Source organism: Mirounga angustirostris, unplaced genomic scaffold, assembly GCF_029215605.1.
Source record: "Mirounga angustirostris isolate CCGP_5_RB_7025 unplaced genomic scaffold, mMirAng1.0.hap1 SCAF_1, whole genome shotgun sequence".
NCBI classification, from domain to species: domain Eukaryota; kingdom Metazoa; phylum Chordata; class Mammalia; order Carnivora; family Phocidae; genus Mirounga; species Mirounga angustirostris.
Genome location: NW_026991709.1, coordinates 7,474,794 through 7,497,060, shown reverse-complemented (window position 1 = coordinate 7,497,060; position 22,267 = coordinate 7,474,794). Strand labels below are relative to the sequence as shown.

The 22,267-nt window shown below is 45.9% G+C and overlaps 1 protein-coding gene across 9 annotated transcripts in view; it reads right to left on the bottom strand.

Annotated features, from left to right (window-relative positions):
* ERG (ETS transcription factor ERG) overlaps positions 1-22,267 on the bottom strand; it is a 254,166-nt gene that overhangs the window by 56,874 nt on the left and 175,025 nt on the right. For 8 of the 9 annotated variants that reach the window (XM_045902445.3, XM_064578836.1, XM_045902444.3 and 5 more), the window contains one exon: positions 2,190-2,407. The exons of the other annotated variant lie outside the window; for it this stretch is intronic. In XM_045902445.3, coding sequence (XP_045758401.1) covers positions 2,190-2,407 — 218 coding nt within the window. The remainder of the gene's footprint in view (positions 1-2,189; positions 2,408-22,267) is intronic. 9 annotated transcript variants of the gene reach the window in all.

Genomic DNA, 22,267 nt, shown 5'->3' with positions numbered 1-22,267 from the left:
ACCTCCTCGCTCTGTCTCCTCCTGAGGCTGCTAAATCCAGGCTGGCAATTTCTGGAGCTGGTCATAGGCCAGGCTCCAGAAACAAGGGATACGGCATGGCTCACTCTGCTCATGGCTGGCTGGAAATCACCTCAGTGCCCTTTGTCCGAAGTCTTCTTTCCCACTCTCTCCCACAGGCAAGGTCTCTCTTACACACACACACACACACACACACACACACACACACACACACGCTGATGTATTCTGGGCAGCTAGCCTTAGAAGAAGTGCTAAGTACTCTCAGTGCTCACAGCATGACGACCAGTTAACAAGCGTGGAAACATTCTATCGGATGGATAGGTTTACCTGTGAAATATGGACATGTAACCATCAACTGGCCGGGACGTGGCTATCCTGGACCCTTTGACAGCATTTTCTACAAAGGTCCTTCCGTGCTCTCGGGACTCTAGGAATTACCGCCTTGCTGGGCCTGCCTTGGCTTGAATTCCATTTAAAGGACCGGCATCATAGCAAGATTCAACACCAGAGTTACCGTTCCCATTTTCCAGAAGCAGCCAGATGCACCGAGGTCGTGGACTTCTCGGAGCCGGGGAAAGCTCTAACATCTGTGGTCTCCCTGTTTGGCATGTCAGCCGCACCTCAACATTCCCACTAAGGGACTGTGACTTGGCAGCTTCATCAACTACAAGTTGACACAATGGTTTCCAGCGCTTATAAAACATGACAATTATAAAAAGCGCATTTAGCATTAGATATATATGTAGCAAAAGGGGCCTATTATAGTTGCAACAGAGTGGAAAATGCACTGGGTGTGGAGTCAAACACCCCTGGTTTGAATCCAGTTGCTTTAAGCTGTGATCTTGACTTAGCCAGAAAATGCTCGAGCCTCAGTTTCCTCTTCCATCGAATGGGGACGAGCACTCCTCACAGGGCTCCTTGGAGGACTGATAGCTCACTAGATGTAAAAGGGCTTTGTACAGCACTGGCAAGTGTGTATCCTCTTCTTATGATCCCACGTCAGACTGTGCAACATTTAAAAGACATTATCCTGGGGCGCCTGGGTGGCTCAGTTGTTCACGCGTCCGACTCTTGATTTCGGCTCAGGTCATGATCTCAGGGTCTTGGGATCAAGCCCCACCTTGGGATTCTCTCTCTCCCTTTCCCTCTACCCCTCCCCCTGCTCATGCTTTCTCTCTCTCTCTCTATAATGAATAAATACATTTTTTTTAAAAAAAAAAGAAAGAAATTATCCTTTCTTTGTCCTGAGATTTTACATTCTTTCTGGATATATCTGGGATATTATATCATAATTAAAATCAACTTTACTTTTCAAACCCACAGCTGATGAAATGCTTTTGAGTGTCAGGGACTATTCTGCATTTGATAACACATTCTGTTGTGACCGGCATATCGTGACAAACTCAGGAAAGTTAATACTTAGGCATGCCGGGGCGCCTGGGTGGCTCAGTGGTTAAGCAACTGCCTTCGGCTCAGGTCATGATCCCAGGGTCCTGGGATCGAGTCCCACATCAGGCTCCCGGCTCAGCAGGAAGCCTGCTTCTCCCTCTCCCACTCCCCCTGCTTGTGTTCCTGCTCTCGCTGTCTCTGTCTCTGTCAAATAAATAAATAAAATCTTAAAAAAAAAAAAAATACTTAGGCATGCCATCAGAGCAGGGTTGTAAGCGTAAGTAAAGACGAGAAGAAACAGCGTGGTGCATTAGAGAAGGGGACAGAGGAGGGAGGAGTGGGGGGGATGGAGGCCATATGAAGTAGACCCGTTAGCCAAGTCATTCGGCTTGGACATAACGCTGCATTGCCTGGCCACTAGTTGACACTCTCCCTCCATAAAAACATAAGACAGCATTATTTTCCAGGCAATAAAAACCTCAGAGATGAATTCTGCCATATGTGGGCACGGCCCCCCTCCCACAGAGCCCGTGTGCCTGGGAAATAGAATCGAACACCACATCTTCAAAGAGAGTTCTTGGTAAATATACCGAGGTTTTACAACCTCTATCCTCAACATAAACCACTGGAGAACACATTTTCTCAGCTTTGCCCCGTGTTACCATTCCATGGCCTTGCTTTCTGAAACAATCTTTGGAGGAGTGTGACTCATTTCCATTTGGCCTGATCAAGGGATAGGAAAACCAGAAGTCCCAGAGAATAGGAGTCAGGGGTCGCCTTACCTTGAGCCGTTCACCTGGTTAGGGTTACATTCCATCTTGATGGTGACCCTGGCTGGGGGTTGAGACAGCCAGTCTTGCTGAGGGACGCGGGGGCTCATCTTGGATGTCTGTCCATAGTCGCCGGAGGAGGACGCGGTCATGTCTGTCTTGGTCAGGTGTGGCGTCCCGTAGGCACACTCAAACAATGACTGGTCCTCGCTCACAACCGATAACGCTTCCTGAATGCCCAAAGAAACACACATTCAGGACACGCCGAAGGACAGTCATGCTTCAAAGAGCTGCTGACTTTAGAGTCATTTCTAACTGGGGGCCACAGTTTAGGGAGCTTTCATGGTATATCCAGTTCTATGTCTGAGGAGAAAAAAGTAGCTGGTTTTCTTCCCTCCAGACTCTAACAGTTGGAACCAGCCGGCCCGGAAAAACTTTCCTGCGGGTCTCCGAGCATCTCCAGCTTGACTGCAGCAGTGCGGATAATACCCACTTTAATCTCAACTCAAGGAAGTTGAATTTCAAAGGTCTTAGAAGACATCCAATTGCATGTGTCATTATTTGACAAATGCAATCTATAATTCAAGCAGACAGGGTACAGAATGGTCATGGAGATTAAAAAAAGAAATGGGATGGGTCACACCTAAGAGTCTGGCAAAACAGCCACATTCCCAGGAGATTTAAAAGAAGACGCAGGGGCGCCTGGGTGGCTCAGATGGTTAAGCGTCTGCCTTCGGCTCAGGTCATGATCCCAGGGTCCTGGGATCGAGTCCCGCATCGGGCTCCCTGCTCCTTGGGAGCCTGCTTCTCCCTCTGCCTCTCTCGCTCTCTCTCTGTCTCTAATGAATAAATAAATAAAATCTTTAAAAAAAAATTAAAAAAAAAATAAAAGAAGACGCAGTTAGAAGAAGAAGAGTAAGGGGACGTGGAGCCCCGGAGGACAAACGTACAAAGATATGAATTTTTCCACTTCGAAGTTATTAGCTGAAATAGAGTTTCAAGCGGTACTTCCATGATGGCGAACATCTGGATGATAAATGAACCAGGGGGGAAAAAAAAAAAAGCTGTGAATTACCCAGATGCCTCCAAATATCAGGATGTTTAAAATATCTGGATCATTAACTAGCTCTTTTTCTCCTTTATTTTCTGTTCATATCTTTGGTCCTTTGCATGATTTGGTGAAAAGACAACAAGATTCCTCATTGTTGTATCATCAGTTCTTCTGGGGCTTTAAGTCCCACAAGTGGTTAGCCTATGGCTACACTTATATATTCTATAGCCAAATCAGCAAAGGCAAATCAGATTTGTAAATTTCTTTTTTTTTTTTTTAGATTTTATTTATTTTTTAGAGAGCGAGCGAGAGAGAAACAGCATGAGAGGGGAGAGGGTCAGAGGGAGAAGCAGGCTCCCCGCTGAGCCGGGAGCCCGAGGTGGGACTCGATCCCAGGACCCTGGGATCATGACCTGAGCCGAAGGCAGTCGCTTAACCATCTGAGCCACCCAGGCGCCCAGATTTGTAAATTTCAACCACTTGAATGATATACTAGTGTAGCAGAAGAACTATAAGACGATCCAATTTTGGTTTCTAGCACAGAAAAAAAAAAAAAACCCCGCGTGATAGCTCATTTTTATTTTATCCCTTTGGCATCCTCAGTATGGCTACTAACTGGTGAGAAGCAAATGCTGCTCAGGTCATACTTTTAAAAAAAATGAAAATTTTGATGCTGGGCGGGGGGGGGACTGTGGAGAACTTCAGTCCAAACTTCTTATCCCCAAATGAGAAAATATGAGCTCCAGAAAGGTCCAGAACTCACCTTAAAGTGAGCTATGGAATTAGGGACACGTTGGACTGGTGTTTTACCACTCACTCCCTCAGACTATGAAGATGCCTTTCTTACATTTCTTAGTTTGGGATATTGTTACATTAGCACTCCCTTCTCCTTCTTCAAGTTGATATTTAAATAAATAAGGACGCTCCCCTTTAGTCACAGAGCCTTACGAAGCAGCATTTCTAAGATACAGACCTCCCTCCTTACCCAGGAGTAGCAGGATCCTTAGGGAACACATGCAATTTCACAAAGGACCCCTCCAAACCCGGTGTGTACTCTGCCACTCGGTCCCCCGCCTACCCAAGGACTAACTTCACAAGTACGTGAACTTCATTACCAGAGGCCTTGCGCTAAGAATCAGTGAGTAGGAAGAACCACAAGGCACAAACAGGGCTCTGGCCCCCAGAGTGGTGGCCAGGTAACACCCCGCCACCCCCAACTTCTTAAAAATCCCTTGAATCACAGCGTGTGACACTTGGGACAAGAGTAAGCTGGCAGTTGAAATGGTAACACAAAACATACAAAAGGACAGGTTGTGCCAGTCAGACAGCCAGAATCAGACGCGAGGAAGGGAAAAATAAAATCCTAACTAAGGCATCTTTGAATACAGGGCAAAATCAAACAGCAACCACAGAGAGCAACAATACGAGGCAGGAACACCGAAGCTCAGTGTGTAGCAATGGGCACGGGAGGCGTCAGGACAACAGGAAGACATGGCTCTCTCTCCTGGTCACAAGGGGAGGGAAGGAATCTGAGGCATCTAAACTTCCAGACGTGGGTGTAAACGTGAAATCGGCATCACGGCACGGACTTAGTGCAGGAGTGCTCTTTAATAAAGACATAAACCAAAGCTTCTTATGTAATGCTTGCAGAACAGAGTCTCCCTTCCCATAGCAGCGCTGCACAGAGAGGTTTCGCACGCTCAGAATGGGAGACAAGGCTGACAGCCGCCCCCCACTGCCGCCTGGTCCCTCAGACTCCCAGCCCCGCTCCGGGGGGATAATACACTACGTCATGTTAGCGTCGGCTCGCCCGTGAAGAGAAACATGAATAAATGTGCAATTGATCTCAGAACTCGGAAGAAACAGGGGAGGTGTGAGGGACAGGCTCAGTTTTAAATTACAAGTGAAAAAGAAAAAGATTTTCACAGCAGGAAGAGTCACAACGTCAGAATATTAGTAGACCTCCCAAGGTAAAGCAGGGTATTCGTGCAAACCCTTCCAGGGACCAAGCAAATGGAGAATGAGGTTTAAAAAGTGGACCGAAATCGGAGAACTAAGACAAGGCTCCAGTATGTGTTTGGAGGGTGAGGAACCCATTCCCACATCTGGCAAAGCATTATTTCAGCACATGGTTTTCTAAAGAGAGAAATCAAAGTTAATTGAGATCGATTTGGGGGGGGGGGGAACGTACAAAGCTAAAGATAAGGGAGACACACATCTTTTCTTCATAGCTTAAAATTCTCCTCAAAGGGAACATTGCATAAAAAATGAGAAAGGTGATGTGATTCAGAATATCAAAGGTTGCTTTTGTTCACTAGAGGAGAAAGGGCCCACAAAGTGAGGGAGCTTTAGGATAAACATCTCAAGAAGAGTGAAAGATAATCCACATTCTGGAAAGATAGAGCAATTAAAAAAAAAAAAAAAAGCATGCCCCAAAGTGATTATAACTAACCCAAGAATGCTGAACACCTAGAATTAAGGTACAGATCAGGAAAAGGAAACAAAATCAATCTCTTTCTCTCTCTCTCTCTCTCTCTCTCTCTCTCACACACACACACACATGGGCGTGCACCCATGTAGCCCATTTTAACAATGCGGGGAATAAAAAGAAGCCGGAGGGTGATTTTCAGACCTACTTCAATAGGATAATCACTAGAATTAACCGCTGCTCTTCAGAGGCAAGCAAGCAGTAGACGCCAAAGAGCAGCAGAATCTCTTTGTTCATCCATTAAACTTAGCTATAATACGAGACGCGGGCTTCATCATCCCTTTGGTTCGATATGAATGACAAAGCCTACTGCATAGGATTCTCCCGCCCCAGCAGTTCTGGGACTTCAAAGCAGGAGAGAATCTCGCCCAGTAGGATTAAAACCAGAACGGAGCTCTGAACGCAAGCTGGTAACCAGGAACACATGAATCCCTCAACTCCAGCTCAGCAAGGGACTTCTGGCCTTGACTGACGCTGTCCCTACTTCCCTGCCTGCCGCCTGGCTTCCCTCCTCATCCGTGGCCACCTCACCTACCTACCTGCCTACCTGCCAAGGTGCTGGCTGATGCCTGAGTTAACATATATAGGTTATGCTCTCAGAACCTTCGGCCAGGCGCAGGATGGGCGAAACTGCTGTGGTTGCTTTATAGCAGAGAACTCAAAAAAAACAAAACAAAAAAAAGTCAAAACCTGGCAGGAACGTGGCATCATAATTTAATATGCCTGCCTCTATGTTACTATAAAAAGACCTGAACTTTAGATGGGTGTGTGTTAGTGTGCGGGGGTGTTTTTTTCTGTAGCTCCTGGAAAGTTGGGGTAGTCCGATGTGGCAAGTGGCAGACTACCAATGTCATTTTTTATGAACTTATGAGACACACATAAATTCTAAGCAAATTGCCCCCAAACTAAAGGTGCTGATGTGTTACTGCTAGAGTGTTTATTATTTCATATGAATACTGAATACACCAATACCATACGAGGACCATTCCTTTGGATCTTGGTCATGGGACAACCGTCGACGGATAGTTCCAGAAAATGGGGGAGTTCTCAAATGGATGGTATTTCGTAGTGTGAGACAAAAATCTGATATATTTTCAAGGAACTAGTTGTGGGTACAGCAGAGGATCCAAACGCTGAGATTAAAAAGAGAGTAATAAAAAGTCAAATGCACTTGGTAAGCACACTGACATTTTCGGCAAAAGATGTCAGGGATCCTGAAGCAGATGCATTCCTTTCTGTAACAGATGAATATTTTTGAGAGCTTCCTATATTTCAAGGAGAAGAATTAGAAAAATGGGGTCTGGGCTCCTATTTGCTTCTACTTCGTGATCCCCCATGGTTAAAAGTACTATATTGCTAATCCAGAGAACCCAACGCACTTAGATGTCCCTGAAAACCGGGCTTGATGTGGAAGCGAGTCTCAGAATGATCAGCTCTTTCAGAGCTGGAGCCAAGTGAAGCCCACAGAGGGACACGGTCCTTCCATGGTTTTCAAAAATTCAGAAGACAGCCAGAACTCAACGTCTACAGAACTGGATTCCCAAACCCATCTCCAGCCTCCTCAAATGTCATGCGCCTCCAGTAGTTAGGAAAACAAGTGGAAAAACTAAATGGAACAAGCACGCTGAGTAAGATGATGGTCATGCTTTAGAAAACATTCTTAAAGAAGTCCTTGTTGTCACAACACAGTGTCCACTCCAGGAAGCCATGTCATCTGAAATCAGGAGCCTGCCTCTTCCACTGGGCTTCTCAGCACATTAGCACCCAATGCAAAACTCTTCCTTAAACTTCTCCCACATAAAGCCAAGGAGAATTTGGTGCACCACGTAACTCCACACCCTGCCATGAGTAAGAGATCTTTTAGCCACTTTCTCTGGACTCACAAACAGCTGATCCATCACAGAATACCCAGGCTTCCCTGTTAATGAAGTGCTTTGCATGCATTTCTTTTTAAAGCCTATGTCAGTGACTTTAAGATACACCATTTTCCACAGTTTCCCAGCTCTGAAATCTGGATGCATCTTACAGTTAATGGTATGCCATACTTTATGGGCAGCACGTCTTCCTCCTTGGTGGCGGATGAAATAAGGGTTCACTTTATAACCAGTGGCATCTTAAATCTATGAAATATGGTCATTCGGTTTTGACAACAGTCCCCTAAAGTCCGTCGTCATTCCTGGATGAGAAAGCACGATTGAGGAGAAGAGGGACATCAATCGTGTGGACTAGATAGAAGCAGGGTCCAGAGCTCTATGTGGCATCCCTCCATAAGGCTTCACCCTCTCCACTGCCTGGACCTTATGAGAAGGAAGGAGAGGTCAGGCTAATGGAGGTCACGTGCAGAGGGCTTCCTGACCCAGTCTTGTCAGGGCCATGGAACGAGCAGAGCTGTTATCATAGATAAGAGATGGAACCATCTAGAAAGAGAGGTTGTAGAAGGAAGAGGTGGGAGAGAGTGAGGCAATAAATGCCCAGAATCCCAGGATTTAGGATGGAATTGAAGTATCAGCAGAAGATGGAAATGAACCCTCTAAGTCCAACAGACTCTCCCATGAACTCAAGCTACGCAGCAATTAGGCCCCAGATAGGTTTCAGTATTTCTTACATAATCAACAAATCATAATCAACATATTACATATGTAATCAACATATTACATAATCAACAGCTGTTCTTTTCTTTGGTCAATCAGATTATTCAGACTCAAACTGATGGTTGTGTATTGGAATGCGTTCATAGTAGGTGGATGCCTGACCTCTCTCAGCGAATAATACACAGGAAAAATAGGGCAGGTGGGAACACCATTTATAAATATGATAGAGCCAACGCCACTTGGTGGCCTTAAATGGATGTCTGCAGACCTAATGATATTGGAAAACTATTTATTAGGTTGTCTCAAGCTTGATTGTTTATAGCTTCTCTTCGAGGCAGACCCCATGCAGTGGATGCTTTTGGAAAGTCACCTCTTACTCACATTTGGGAGAGAAAAAAGCAACACAAACAGAACAGACAATGCACCTAGGGGAGACCCCTACCCCCCACCATTCACCCAAAACCACACACCAACCGCTCAGGAGTTTTTATTCTAAACATGTGTGTTTTTGCATTTTTGCATTCAGATACAGCCAACATATCATCTAATAAGAAACTTCATCTGACCAGTGTATCTTTTCATTACAACACACACACACACACACACACACACAAAGCCAAATATTAAGTTACTCAGGACTTGTCAAGCTGGGCGTGAATCACGCTTGCCCTTTCTTGGTATTCTTTTCTTTTAACTCTTCAGCGCGGGAAACATTAAAATCATAGATTAAATGCAGCATCTAGCTTTGTGTCACGTTTTTCTCATTTAACACGTTGTTATTTCAGTCCTTCAAAAAATATAAAAAATCTTGGAGTAACCTCAAAGGAAAAAACGCACGTAGGCAAACGAAGTCCATTTAAAGAGCGTATTTCTCCAATATGGTATCGTGACAGTCTCGGACAAGATGACAACACACAACGTTAGCTCTGCGCTAGGAGAACGAGACATGGGACTGGAGCAGGGATAAGGAGATACATCCAGGTGTGCGGACACACGCTGACACACACTGATACACACCCACCTCTGTCTACAATCCATCTATCCATCCATCTATCATCATATTTACTCAGAGAGCACTTGAGGGGACCTTCACCTATTCCCCACACTCACTGGGACAGATGTTGCCTAGATGATACAGAGAACCTGAATTCTCTCCTTTCCATCTTTCCTCATTTCTTCCTGTCTCATCCTAGAAGGTCCTTTCCCTCTGCTCAGTATATCCCTCTGGAAAACAAGGAGATGAAGATGGGCCCCCTGATGACTTCCTGTCCAATTTCTCTGGTCTGAACTCACGGGGTGTCTCCTTGGCTCTGGTCAGGCCGAGGCGGCCCCCGGAATTACCTTTGCTCAGATACTTCTCCCCCAACTCCTGCATTTATTAAAATATAAGCATTTTCAGGGCAGGATCCTTTCTGCATGTGTTACTAGCATCAGAAAAACACCACGTTTGCTGCTGTTCCTATTAACCATTAAAGTCATGAAATCCTATTATTACAGCCCCAACATGACGCAATAAGTAGGATCCAAAAACATCTATCACATCACAACAAAAGACCCACACTTAGGAGATCATTGGGTTTTGCAGCCAGTGACCAGGAACCCAGAAGCTGTGTCACTGGTAATATGTCCGTAGTCACCCTCATGGAGCACATGACCACACAGGGTCTTGCCTTAAATCTGTGCAGGCATAAACTGGGGACTCTATGTAGCTAGGAATATACAAACAAAATAAGGCTTCCTGGAAAATGAGAATTCCAAAGCAAGGAAGAAGCATTCACTGGGGCCTGGAGTTTTGCAGAAAAATTTCCAAGAAAGAGTAAGTAGTTCTATCTCACACAATGAAAATGAGCTTTCAATGAACCTGGAGCAATTAGAAAGCCAGCAAACATAATTTTAAAACAACTTCTGTTTACTTGCTCGGTGAAGCGCAGGATGCCCTTTCGAATATTTGAAAGGACAGCAAAAGGAGACTATTTCTCCCAGCAATCAAAGGGTGCACAGTTACAGATGTGCAAGATGAGTGTGTCCCAGAGACCCACCACGCAGCTTGGGGCTGGTGTTAACCACACTGTGCGGTCAACTTAAACATTTGCTATGAGGGTGCATCTTATGTTAAGTGTTCTTATCATACACACAAAAATAAATAAATAAAGAGGGAGGAAGGAAACTTGTTGAGGTGATGGATGTGTTTATGGCCTGGATTGCAGTGGTGGTTTCATGGGTGGATACTCATCTCAGACTCATTAAGTTGTATACATTAAACACATATGGCTTTTTGTGTGTCAATCAAGCCTCAATAAAAAGGTTAAAAAAAAAAAAAAACTAAAGGAACAATATGTAAGTGATGCTAATAGCTTCTTTGTTCTCCTACAAAGAAATGTATTTCTTTCCCCCCCCAACAGGTTTCTTTCCTTCTTTAGAGATGAATAAAAAGTGTGAAAACATGTGTGGAAGCATCCTGTTTGTAAGTTTTAGGTGGGAGTTAATGCAAACAATGCAACCACAGTCTCCCCGCCCCACACACACCCTCCTGTGCCCTTGGCTTTGTGTGGGGCTGGAGCTCCATGTTTGGTTTTGTTTTTCAAATCACCGCCATCAGAGAACACTCAGAGATTATTCATCAAAAGCCTTCATCTTCTTCTTATCCAGTTTTTATTTTTAAGTAATTCGTTTGAGATGAAGAGATTTTCTTTTCACTTTTTAAACATTTTTTTAAAGATTTATTTCTTTATTTGAGCGAGAGATTGAAGAAGGGCAGAGAGAGAGAAGGAGAGAAGCAGACTCTCCGTTGAGGGCAGAACCTGATGTGAGGCTCGATCCCACAACCCACGAGATCATGACCTGAGCTGAAATCAAAAGTCAGATGCTTAACCAACTGAGCCACCCAGGCACCCCTCTTTTCACTTTTTATAACCAAATTTAGGATAAACATGAAGATGACCACAATGTAGGAAATAACACAGTAGAGATTAGGGGCATTGGTTCTGGGGTCTGAAGACCCGAGTTTGAAGCCAGATTCTGCCCTTGCTCCCTGTGCCACCTTGGGAACTTTGGTGACCGCTTTCCGCTCCAAGGATGGGAGCTTGGTGGAGATGCAGATTCTGGTCTCCGGCCCCGCTGAATCAGAGTCCACTCCATAATAACATGCCACGTGCACTGGGGATATTGCATACTTGCATATTCAAGGGCAAAGAGAGCTGCCTCGCTCTTGATGGAGGCTCAATTTCTTCAACTACAAAGACAGCGTTGATAACAGCTGCCCAGCTCCCAACCAGGTCCATGTTAAATGGACCAAATGAGCCAGCATATGTAACAGGTGTTTAAAATCTTAATGTTGTACTTCAATTATTATCACATTACAGAAAGTTGATGTGCCTGACCTGAATTCTCCACATGGTTCATGGTTTGGACTATCCATTTCTAGTCATGTTGTTCTAGCAAGTCAGATGCCAGAAAAGTATGATTCTCTTAGGTGCAATTTGTCACTTATCTTTTTAAGTACTATGTTTAAAAGCCAGGTACCTTTATCTAACATGGGTCAGAGAATAAGCGAGCACCTCTGCTTTTATTGTAAAGAGGACATGAGTCACTTTAGCCCCATTTAACCTTTTTGGTTCCTGATCAGTGCTTGTAGGGTTTTTGGTTGTAATTCTACATTAGTTTGTTTGATATCAACTAAATATAAGTTTCATGTGAGAAAGTATCTGGATCCTCTGGTCAAAACTGTAGCTTCAACTACTGGTACATCCCTTGGCATGCTGTTGGTATTGTCTGTATGAGTGGATGGATGGATGGATGGATGGATGGATGGATGGATGGATGGATGGGTGGGTGGATAGATGAACGGATGGATGATGGATGGATGGATGGCCAGATGGATGGATAGATGGGTGGATGGATAGATGGATGGATGGATGGATGGATGGATGGATGGATGGATGGTTGGATGGATGGAGACCCCATGTTCTTATAACATAATCCCTAATTCTTTCCCTAGAATAGCCCATGGCACACAGTTGAGGTTCCTCTAACTCCCAAAAATGTCTTCTCTTCCAGCATGTGGGATCCCTGATGCTTTCTATTTTAACTTTCCTTAAAACCTCATGGGTTTTTAATAAACTTGTACAAGGACGTGTTTCTACAGCAGCTTGGCTAAGAAACTCATGGGACCATGCTATCCTCATTTTTGAAGCTTATTTGCCAGGTTGGAATGATTCAGGTTTCAAGAGGCACACAGGACCCTCAGAACAGCACCCACAGTCTTTCGCATTTTTCCTCTGTTGGAACAGTCTATTTCTGAACACTAAGGGCGGGACAGCCTATCATCCCTCTCATCTTCAGAAGGAGCTCCATGAAAAACAGGCGGCACTATGCTTGGCCTTTTCAAAACACACATGCGTATGCTAAAAATACAGTGCGCTGCACATCTGGAATTGGTCTCATCCATGAATCTCTGACACATGGATTCATTGTTTTCGATAAAATTCCAAGAATTTTATTCATGAGAAAGTTCTGGCACAATGGAAAACCCGGGCAAGCACAAGCTAGGAGCAGCAGATGTCCCGGCCTCCGCCCACAGCGCTGCTGGCTCAGCTCATTCTCGTCGGGTTTCGCTCTCGTGCCTTCAAACTCCCAATCCAAACTTCCTTACAAAAGGGAGCAGTACAGCAGCCTTACTTTAAAAACAAAATGGAGGCACTTGCTCCCAAATGGGTGTGCGAGGGCAGATCTGACATGCACGTGTCAGGAGGGGCACGTCGGGGTGTAAAAACAGCAGCAAGAACGCAGGGTCACTGGGTCCAGACACATCTGCTCCCTCAGCACAGCTCAGCCCTAGGGCTGTGACTCTTAACCCCCAAAATGAGGGTCTGCTCTTCTGAGGTTTCCTAAGGTCCCTTCTTGCACCAAAATGAGATCTATTTTATTTAATTAGTGACATACTCTTCCTGCCAGGTCCAAACTGCAAGCTCCACTTTCTCTATCTCCGAGCAGATGTGGAGATGTGGCCATGGGGAAGGGGTGGTGGCGGGGGATCTACCCCCCTGTGCTTCGGGTGCCAAAAAGGTTTTATAAGTTCATCTTAGAGGTTAACTATAGGCTCTGTCCGTGTTGTCCCAGATTGTAATCTCCCATGTCCCGTGGATATTCTCTTCCTTGCTCACCATGAGAAGGTAGGCAAGACCCTGAGAGCTCACTTCATGTGTTTAGGTATGGTTAGGACCTAATCTCCTTCGTGAGAACTCCGGGGCTGCTTGGCACATAAAGCACAGCAGTAATAATAAAGTATGGTTCTACTGACCAAGGTCTGCAGAAGCCAGGACGATCGGGTGAGGGAGGGAGCACAGGTATGAAGCCCCCCCCCACGACTCATAAGGTCCAAAGACCTCCTTGTTTCCATCCCCATCCCCATCCCCATCCCCATCCCCAAATAATTGTTGGCACAGACTGCACACCATATAAAGCAGAGTCGAACATGGACACTTTCTCTCTCTTAGACACCGACTCCCACTGTGGACGGAGCCAAGCCCTCACCCACTGTGAGGGTCCCCTCCCTGCCAAACTTCTGCTTCGGCTCTGTGAATGATGACGCCGCCCTCCCCGGGGCCGGGAGGCGAAGCCTGTGCTTTGCAGAAGATTTTCCAGGACATAAATCTACCCTTGTTGCTGCCCAGAAGGAGACCAAGTAGCCAGGGTATCATAACCTTTGTCCCTTCTCTGGGCCGAGCTCATTCTTCTCCCATGATGTAGCATCGAGCACCAGGGAGTACCCCGCCACTGGAACACTTTCACGCACCAACAAGCTGGTTGCCAATGAGACTTGAATTTTACGACTCTGGAGGCGTTGATCTCAAAACCTAATACGTTTGAATTCTTCATTGTAAACTCGTCCAACAATTTCAAACGACCCCTACATATATCATAACTCACAGTGCTCTCTTAGAGTCTAGGCTTGAGCCCCTCTGTAAATTGGTCTACTTAGGAAGTCAAAATCACTCTTTAAAACTCTGCAGAACAGCAGGTGGCCTAAAAATTTTCATGAGACCTATGCAAGGATCCAAACCTCGGCTCTTGGATTGCCTCCTTATTTGGGACCTCCTTACTTATTGCACGAACACCCATGGAGAAATCAGAGCCACTGATGTCCATGTGTACCCATCTTCTCCATGAGAGAGAGGAAATTTCCAGTTGTACAGACCCATGCTGCACAAAGATACCTCCTGGCTGGGTGAGGGGTGGGCACCTGCCTGCCAAGCCCTGTGGCCCATGCAGAGCCAGCTCCCGTCAGATGGGTGGGGTTTTCTGTGTTACTCACAAACCTACTTTGCAGAACCAGCCTATGTGTATATCGCACATGGCTCAGTCTACTTAAAAAGGGCGACCTACTTAGAACAAAAGATGATTTGCCTTCCCCGTCTTCTAACTGGAAGACTCGCACTGATCACTACTATAAGCATAAGTGCACTTTAAATTAATTTAAAAATTGAAATGATGTATGCAGCGCCATGTAGCTGGAAGTCACGAAGCCACTTCTGCCCCTGTTGAATCTTACGCCGCGAGCTCCCGATCTAAAAGCGAGCAGACTGACACCCCTCTAAAGTCCCGGTCGAGACAGGCTCCCGCGGGCCCTGACATCCGAGGCTGGCTTGCTCCTAACGCAGTTGATGCTGATGCCGAATTCCCACAATCACAATGCACTTCCACAGAACTCATCCTTGCACGTGGGTCTCACTAATGTCCGCTGGATTTGCACTCATGTTAATGTCACTAACCTTCATTTTTGCTTCGAAGCAAAAGAGTATATGTGTGTCCATGTGTGTCTCGGCAGATGGAGGTGACTAAACACAGCCATCCCTACTTAAGTATTTAATGCATTCTCCTCCAACCTTGCAGTCAGGGCAGACTTGGCCCTGCCAGGAAGTGAGCTCTCTATAGCACCATCAAATCTATACGTCCAGCTTTCCCTTCATTACCTATTCAAGTGCAGGCAATAGACAAACTTTAGAACTCAAAATAAAAGGGCGCCTGGGTGGCTCAGTCGGTTAAGCATCTGCCTTCGGCTCAGGTCGTGATCCCGGGGTTCCCAGGATCAAGCCCTGCATCGGGCTCTCTGCTCGCCGGGAAGTCTGCTTCTCCCTCTGCCTCTGCCCCTCCCCTCAGCTTGTGCTCTCTCTCGTTCACTCTCTCTCTCTCTCTCAAATAAATAAAATCTTTAAATCAAAATAAATAAGTACGTATTTGTAGAGTGCATTAGAACCTTGCTGTTCAAAGTCGGATGCTGGGACTGACAGCATCCGCATCCCCTGGGACCCTGTTGTATATACAGAATCCAAGCCCTGCCCCAGAGCTACGGAGTCCAAATCCCGATGGATAAGATTACTAAGGTGAACTGCACGCACAAGAAGTTCTGGGAACTGGGTTAAAATGTGGTAAGGGGTCTGAAAAGAAGGAGAAGGCAGAGCAGAGTGAGGAGGGCCAGGAGGAAAGGAGCAGACTGCTGTTTTTAATACAGAGTAGTCAGCGAGGTTCTCGTGGGGAAGGCAAGGTCTGAGCAAACTTAAGGAAATGAGGGAGCAATCCAAAGGACTCCTGGGGAGTGAGCCTCCCAGGTCACTGAGGCAGAGGAGGGCTCCGGGGTTGAGGTGGGACACTCGGATCAGGAGCAGCAGGGAGGAAGTGCTGTCCAGGGGGAGGGAGAGTGTGACTACTGGCTGAGGAGGGTATCCCAGGGAGGCTGAGGTTGGGCAGAGCCGTGGGCAGAACCTGGCGTCCTGAGAGTGAAGGGGAACCAGGAAAATGTCTTCTTTCCTGAGATGTATAATAGTTTCACCTTATAAGGGTTCTGCAAAGAAAATTCTTTCTATCTTTTAAGTGCTATTATTTTCAAAACTAAATGTGATCAGAATGCATGCATTATGCATACCATGTGGACACCAAGAGCCACACCTAATAAGACATGATAGCCGTCCTTTGCCCCCTGTGCGATGGGAACTTCCAGGCATCATCATATACAGAAGCTCTGGGAACTCAGGATGCGTGCTTTTCATTCAGCCGGTACGTGGTCAGGACCATTTTTGTGCAACTTTGCCCATATAGAAAATACCTCGTTCAGGCTTCCCCGCATCCTGGCCACCTCCTATAAAGGGCAGCCCTCAGGGAAACCAACCACTGGCAGTCAAAATGAATGACAGCACCGAAGTGTTCCCCGGTCCTCAAGTCAAGGCTTAACCCGGGGGGCTGATGCTGTGAGGTGGGCAGGTGTTAATAGCTCTAAATGGTGAGCAAGCTGCAGACGGCAGGTCTTACTTCCACTCGGCTCACCTCATGCTCCAGCAAAAGCTCCAGAGCCAGAGAAGGGATTCAGGTGACCAGCTATTTCCTCTTTAAACAAAAGGATAAACCTGCTTTAGGACAGAAGCCTTCAGAAGAACGGTTTCTACTCTGCTTGCCTATCGAGAACCCCGAATTCTCAGATCTTTATCAGTGGAACGTGCCTCCTCGTTGATAAAGGGCGATGCCCCTCTTGCTAAGGAATCTGAATCCAGTGTCCAAATTCAGTGCATAGTCTGGGTACTAGTTTCCTAAGGCTTCAAAACAAAGTAGCCCAGATGAGGGGGTTATTTTTAAGCAACAGAAATTTCATCCCTCACCGCTCTGAAGGCTAGGAGTCCAAAATCAAAGTGCCAGAGGGGTTGGTTCCTTCCCAGGGCTGTGAGGGAGGGATCTGCTCCCAGTCTCTCCCCTTGGCTTCACAGAGGGGACCCCTGTCCGTGTCTCAGACAAGTTTCCCCTCTTTCTAATGACACCAGCCATGTCGGATTAGGGCCACCCTGAGGACGTCATCTTCACTGGACAACCACTGCGAAGACCGGCTCTCTGAATAAGGCCACGTTCTGAGGTTCCAGGGCTTAGGACTCTTAACACATGAATATGGGGGCACCATTCAGCCTGTCGCCGGCTAGAAGTTCCCAGAGAGCAGAGAATGTGTCCATTTCGTTCATTGCTGTCCCCACCCGCCCAGCAGAGTGTGAGGTACCAGACTCAGCACTACAGATCAGTGGTTCTCAAAGTGTGTTCCAGGAACCACCTGGGGGTCCCAGCACCCTTCCAGGCAATCTGCTGCTCCGCCCTGTTTTCGTAACATATGAAGATGTTATCTGCCATTTCCACTCTGAGCCTCTGACAGGAGTGCAGGGAAGCTATTCAGAGGCTACAGGACATGTGACAGCAGAGGAGACTGAACACAGAAGCAGATACGAGAATCCAGCTGTCTTCTATTAAGCCAGACATTAAAGAGATTTGCAAAAATAGAGAACAATGTCGCTCTTCTCACTAAATATGTTTTTGGGAAATACAGTTTTTTTCACAGAAATGTGTTCTTTACATTAACACATAATGAGTCTATTACTGTTATTTTTAAATGAATTCATAAATAAATGTCTCCAAAACATCTCAGTTCTTGTTTCTAATTCAGTAAACGTCAAGAGATATAATTCCTATAAACAATGGCTTCTTAGCAACGTCAATCATTTTTAATGATGTAAAGGAGTCCCACAAATCTGGGGACCACTGCTGCAGGGATTTAAACTGGCTGGGACACGGTCCATCTTCTCTGAAATAACCCACAGTCTTATAGCGATAATGCACTTTATGAAGAAAATATTTTTAGTAGCTAAATGCTACAAAAAAAAAAATGAAACCTGTTGGCCATTCCCATAAGTTGACAAAAGGGAGTTCTTATTTTTATTTAAAAAAAAAAAAAGCCAATCTTGAGTCTCTGAAGATAGCACTTAGTGATGTGTTACGTTTGGAACTTACACACTTCAAAAACCAAGAGTCGGGGAGACTGGCATTTTCATGCATCCCAACGGCTGAGTGCTGGCCCCCAGACTCTCTGACACTGGACAGAATCTACTTAAGAAACGGGCTGCCCATCCCCTCCTGGCTACAAACTACCCACCCACATCTGTTTCCAGCTGAGACTTCTGGAAAGCAGTGTCTTTTGGCAAAATGGGAGGAGGTCTGTTGAGGGACCACAGACCAGCAGGAAATGAGCAGAGGCTGTAGACCACCTACCCGCTGCCAAGCTGGCTGTGGTTTTGGGGCAGAGCCAACTTGAAAAAGTGGTCCTGGGGCCATGGGGCTACAGAACCCCAGCACAGACGCCCTGCCCATCTCCTAGCACGTCCATTTTGGTGCACTTGGTGCATCTGTGGATTGGGAAGTGGCACTCTCCAATTAAGGCTAAGGACCTCTCTTTTATTTATTTTTTTTAATGACCAGGATATTTTAAGTTCTAAATTCTTCTCTTAAATACTCAGACATTGGAAGATCCTCCCTGTTTATTTCCTTGCTGAAGATTACATGTCATGTCTCATTTTAAAACAGATTCTCAATAAAATAAAATAAAATAAAATAATAAAATAAAATAAAATAAAAATAGATTCTCAAAGGCATTCAATTCAAATAACCAGTAGTTGGGCACCCACAACCACCAAAACAACCCAGTAGGCAGTGGTGGTAAGGACAGAAAGCTGGATTGTCCTCAAAATCGATTATTCTAGACAGACTGTAATTACTTGAATAGAGGGACAAAATACCCAGGGAGAATAGAAGAGCAGATTCAGATTCGTCAGGACTGGGGGAATGCAGGCTCCCTGAGAGCAGGGGTTTCTTTCTTTGGTGACTTGGAAAAGTGCCCACACACAGTGCTCCCATGAGGATGATCTGTCATGTAAATTCTTAGTATATGGGTGCTAAGTGCAGTGCTCCTTTGTAGATTTCTTTCATGGTGGACGAAGGAGGGAGGCAGGAGAAAGGGAGGAAGGAATTGGTATTCATGAAACTTGAAGAATGGAGGGACTGGACAAGTTGAGATGGCGAGGACTATTTTCAGGTGGGGAACCAGTGACAAAAAGCGCAGAAGTAGGACCATCCTCTTTGAGCTGGAGAAGACCCAGGAAAACGAAGGTGAGCAGGCTGTGGAAGCTCAGATTGGATCCACAGGCTGGTCCTCATTTCTGAAGGCCCTGGATGCCCCATCCAGAGTCTTTCATTCTACACAAAACATGGGCCTCTCACTTCCATGTTCCCATAACTATCTCTCTCCATCCTGGTCACCACTGTCACAGCCTTTCCATCAATGATATTAATCACCTCATCTAGTTTGGGATTATTTCCCTCCTATTTAGGCACACATTTGATTATGACTTAGATTAATTTTAGAATGTAATTCGTTTGTTCCGCATTAATTTCCTAAGATGGCCTCTCATGGGCTCACAGTCCTGGAAGACCCACTGCCCGATAGGAAGGGATATATGTTGGAAGCAAAAATAAAAGTCAGCAATTTAAAGAAAGCCAAGTTTGGAAAATTCTAAGGACAGGCAATTCTCCATATGATAAAATGGCACTGACAACCCAAACAGGCTCAGGGTCTATGGAGAATCAACTCATATATCTAAGCCACGACTTGCATCAGCCAACGTCACAGACAGTTAATTTCTTTGGTTTGGGACTATGGTCTCTTCTGAATGTGGGACAACTCACAACAAATCACGAGGTCGTGTGTACACTGAAAAGCAGGGCTCCTTTACAGGAATAATAATCACACTGTGTCACCCCACAGCCCCCAAATAAAGTCCAACTTCCCAATGTCTCCTGGCCCCTAGAAACCCTTAACTCCTGCTGCAAAGAGGGGTCTTGAGCTTGCTATTCTTAATGACTACCCTTGCATTCACTTGCGAACGACCTGAGCAATGAAAGTAATTCCCAATCAACCAGAAGAGGCAGGTTAACTTGGCAAGGGATGGCCAACATCATTTGACTTTCCAGGAAGAGCCTCCCCTTCTACTAATTCAAGAAACATGTGCGTGTGCTGCTGAAAACCAGGATCTGGTTCTTGGGATTACAGTCACGGAGTTGAGGACCCTGCTCCTTATCTGGATGAGGTGCCACCTTGAATTTCAGAGAGAGATCCGGCACACCACAAAGGCCATAAGCAAGAGGCACATCAATGTCAAAGCTTTTGCTGTCAATGTTTCCGAGGGTGTATGTTCTCGTTCAGAAGAGGGAACGAGCTGGTGTCTTGCCCTGTTCCCCTAAACCAATCTCTTCCCTCCTCCCTGGCCCCAGGACTTCTATACATTATATGTTCCCAAGAAGGAGTCAGACACCAAAATGTGAAATCAGGAACACATTTTCAAGCAACAAGTGCATGACGCTAGCAAATTAGGAGCAGTGGAGGCAGGTGTGTTGGTGGGGATGGAGGAGGAGAAGAGGAGGGAGGTCAGGAGGAATTCTGTGGGAAACCTGGCAGACCCACAATAAGGGGTCTTGAAATCGCCAATGTGTTCTCATCAAATTGCCGATTCCAAAGGACTTGGATCTGAGGCCAGAGAGGGCTCTGCTAATTTGCATCTTGACTTTGGGGTTTCCAAGAATTCATACTTATATCTCAGCACCCAAACAACAGAAAAGCAGGACATGTTCAAGTCACACAATCAGTCGGTTCATTCCAAGGAAAGTCTGCATACCAAAACAAAATGTATTCTTTTCTGGCATAGGAGGGAGAAGTGAGCCAAATTAGCAAAATGCACAAGCACACTAGCAGTGTGTCTGTGCAGGGCTACACGGACCTGTCACCCACGTGTCACCCACGCACCATCCACGCACATGGGCTCCATGCACACCCAACTCGGGGTCATTCAGGCCATGGCTTGTTACCCACTCTAGGAGTCACTCAAGCCTTTGTCTTGCTCCCTCCAGCTTCCTGCCTTCTTAAAGCATTCACTGGCCATCGGCCAATGGGGGGAAAAGGTGAAATTCCACTGAATCCACGTCGTGACTTATCAGTGCTTCCAGGAAAAGGCCTGTGGTGGAGAGCCAGGGAAGTGAGATTTGTGGTTCATGCAGATCTGCACCTTCCTCATTACCCAGGAGGTCGGTCAATCAATAATTCTTATCTCCCGACTGGCATGGCCCTGCCTGGCTTCTTACTCTCTCCCGCGGGGCTGCCGTAGGGCCCTGCTGAGCTTCCGTGCAGCTCGATGCAAAGGGAAAAATGTGTACTTCTCTGGATGTGGAGTTGGAAACAGGGGTTAACGTGGAATAGACACTGTGAGCTTAATTATTTTCTAACAACAAAAATTAAACTTGAGACAAAGAGAGATTTCTCAAATTCCTTTAGCACCAACCTCAGTTCTTAAAGATCTTTTCCTTGACAAGGACTGTTGGAATGACTTTGGAGCTCTGGGATGCCCTAATGAGTGCAGTTAATGATGCTAAAAAAGAATGTCATGATAGAGACAAAAATGAACATTCTCAATTCCCCTTTGGCAACTGCCATCCAAGGGGATTCTTGGGAGAGGGTCTTCAGTTGACCTAACACCCCATGAAGCCACCCTAAATAAACATGCTCTCTCAGCCAAAGCGGTGTGCTCACTCTGAGAATGTGACTGGAAGGCAAGGCCTCGAGCCCCTTGTCCAACCAAAATGCAAACCCGAGGCCCCCATGGAACTGAAGGGACCCTGGGGGCCCCCTGCCACCATAGACACGTTTCTAAGAAGAACGTTCTTAGAAAGCCAAGAAACGTGTGCCAAAGTTCAACCTTGTCTTCAGACTCTGGCCACACTTATTTTTAATATTAAGTCTATTCATCTATGAACTAGTTAATTCACTTATACCAAGAATTTATTGACTCGTGAGTCTGGGCCATGTACTGGGACACAACTTCAGGACCTCTCGCAAGACCCAAGGGTTCGATCTACCTGCTAATCATACGTCATTATTGTAGAAAACATTCCCATCTCTCTGAATGTCATTTCATAGAAATTCAGCCATCAATTGCTCATAAATGTCATCTATGGGAGCTGGGCTCTAAAGCTTCAAGACGATCCAGCTTTCTCAGAAAAGTCACTGAGTACATACGGATATAATTATCTGCATTCTGTTTTCCCCTAGAAT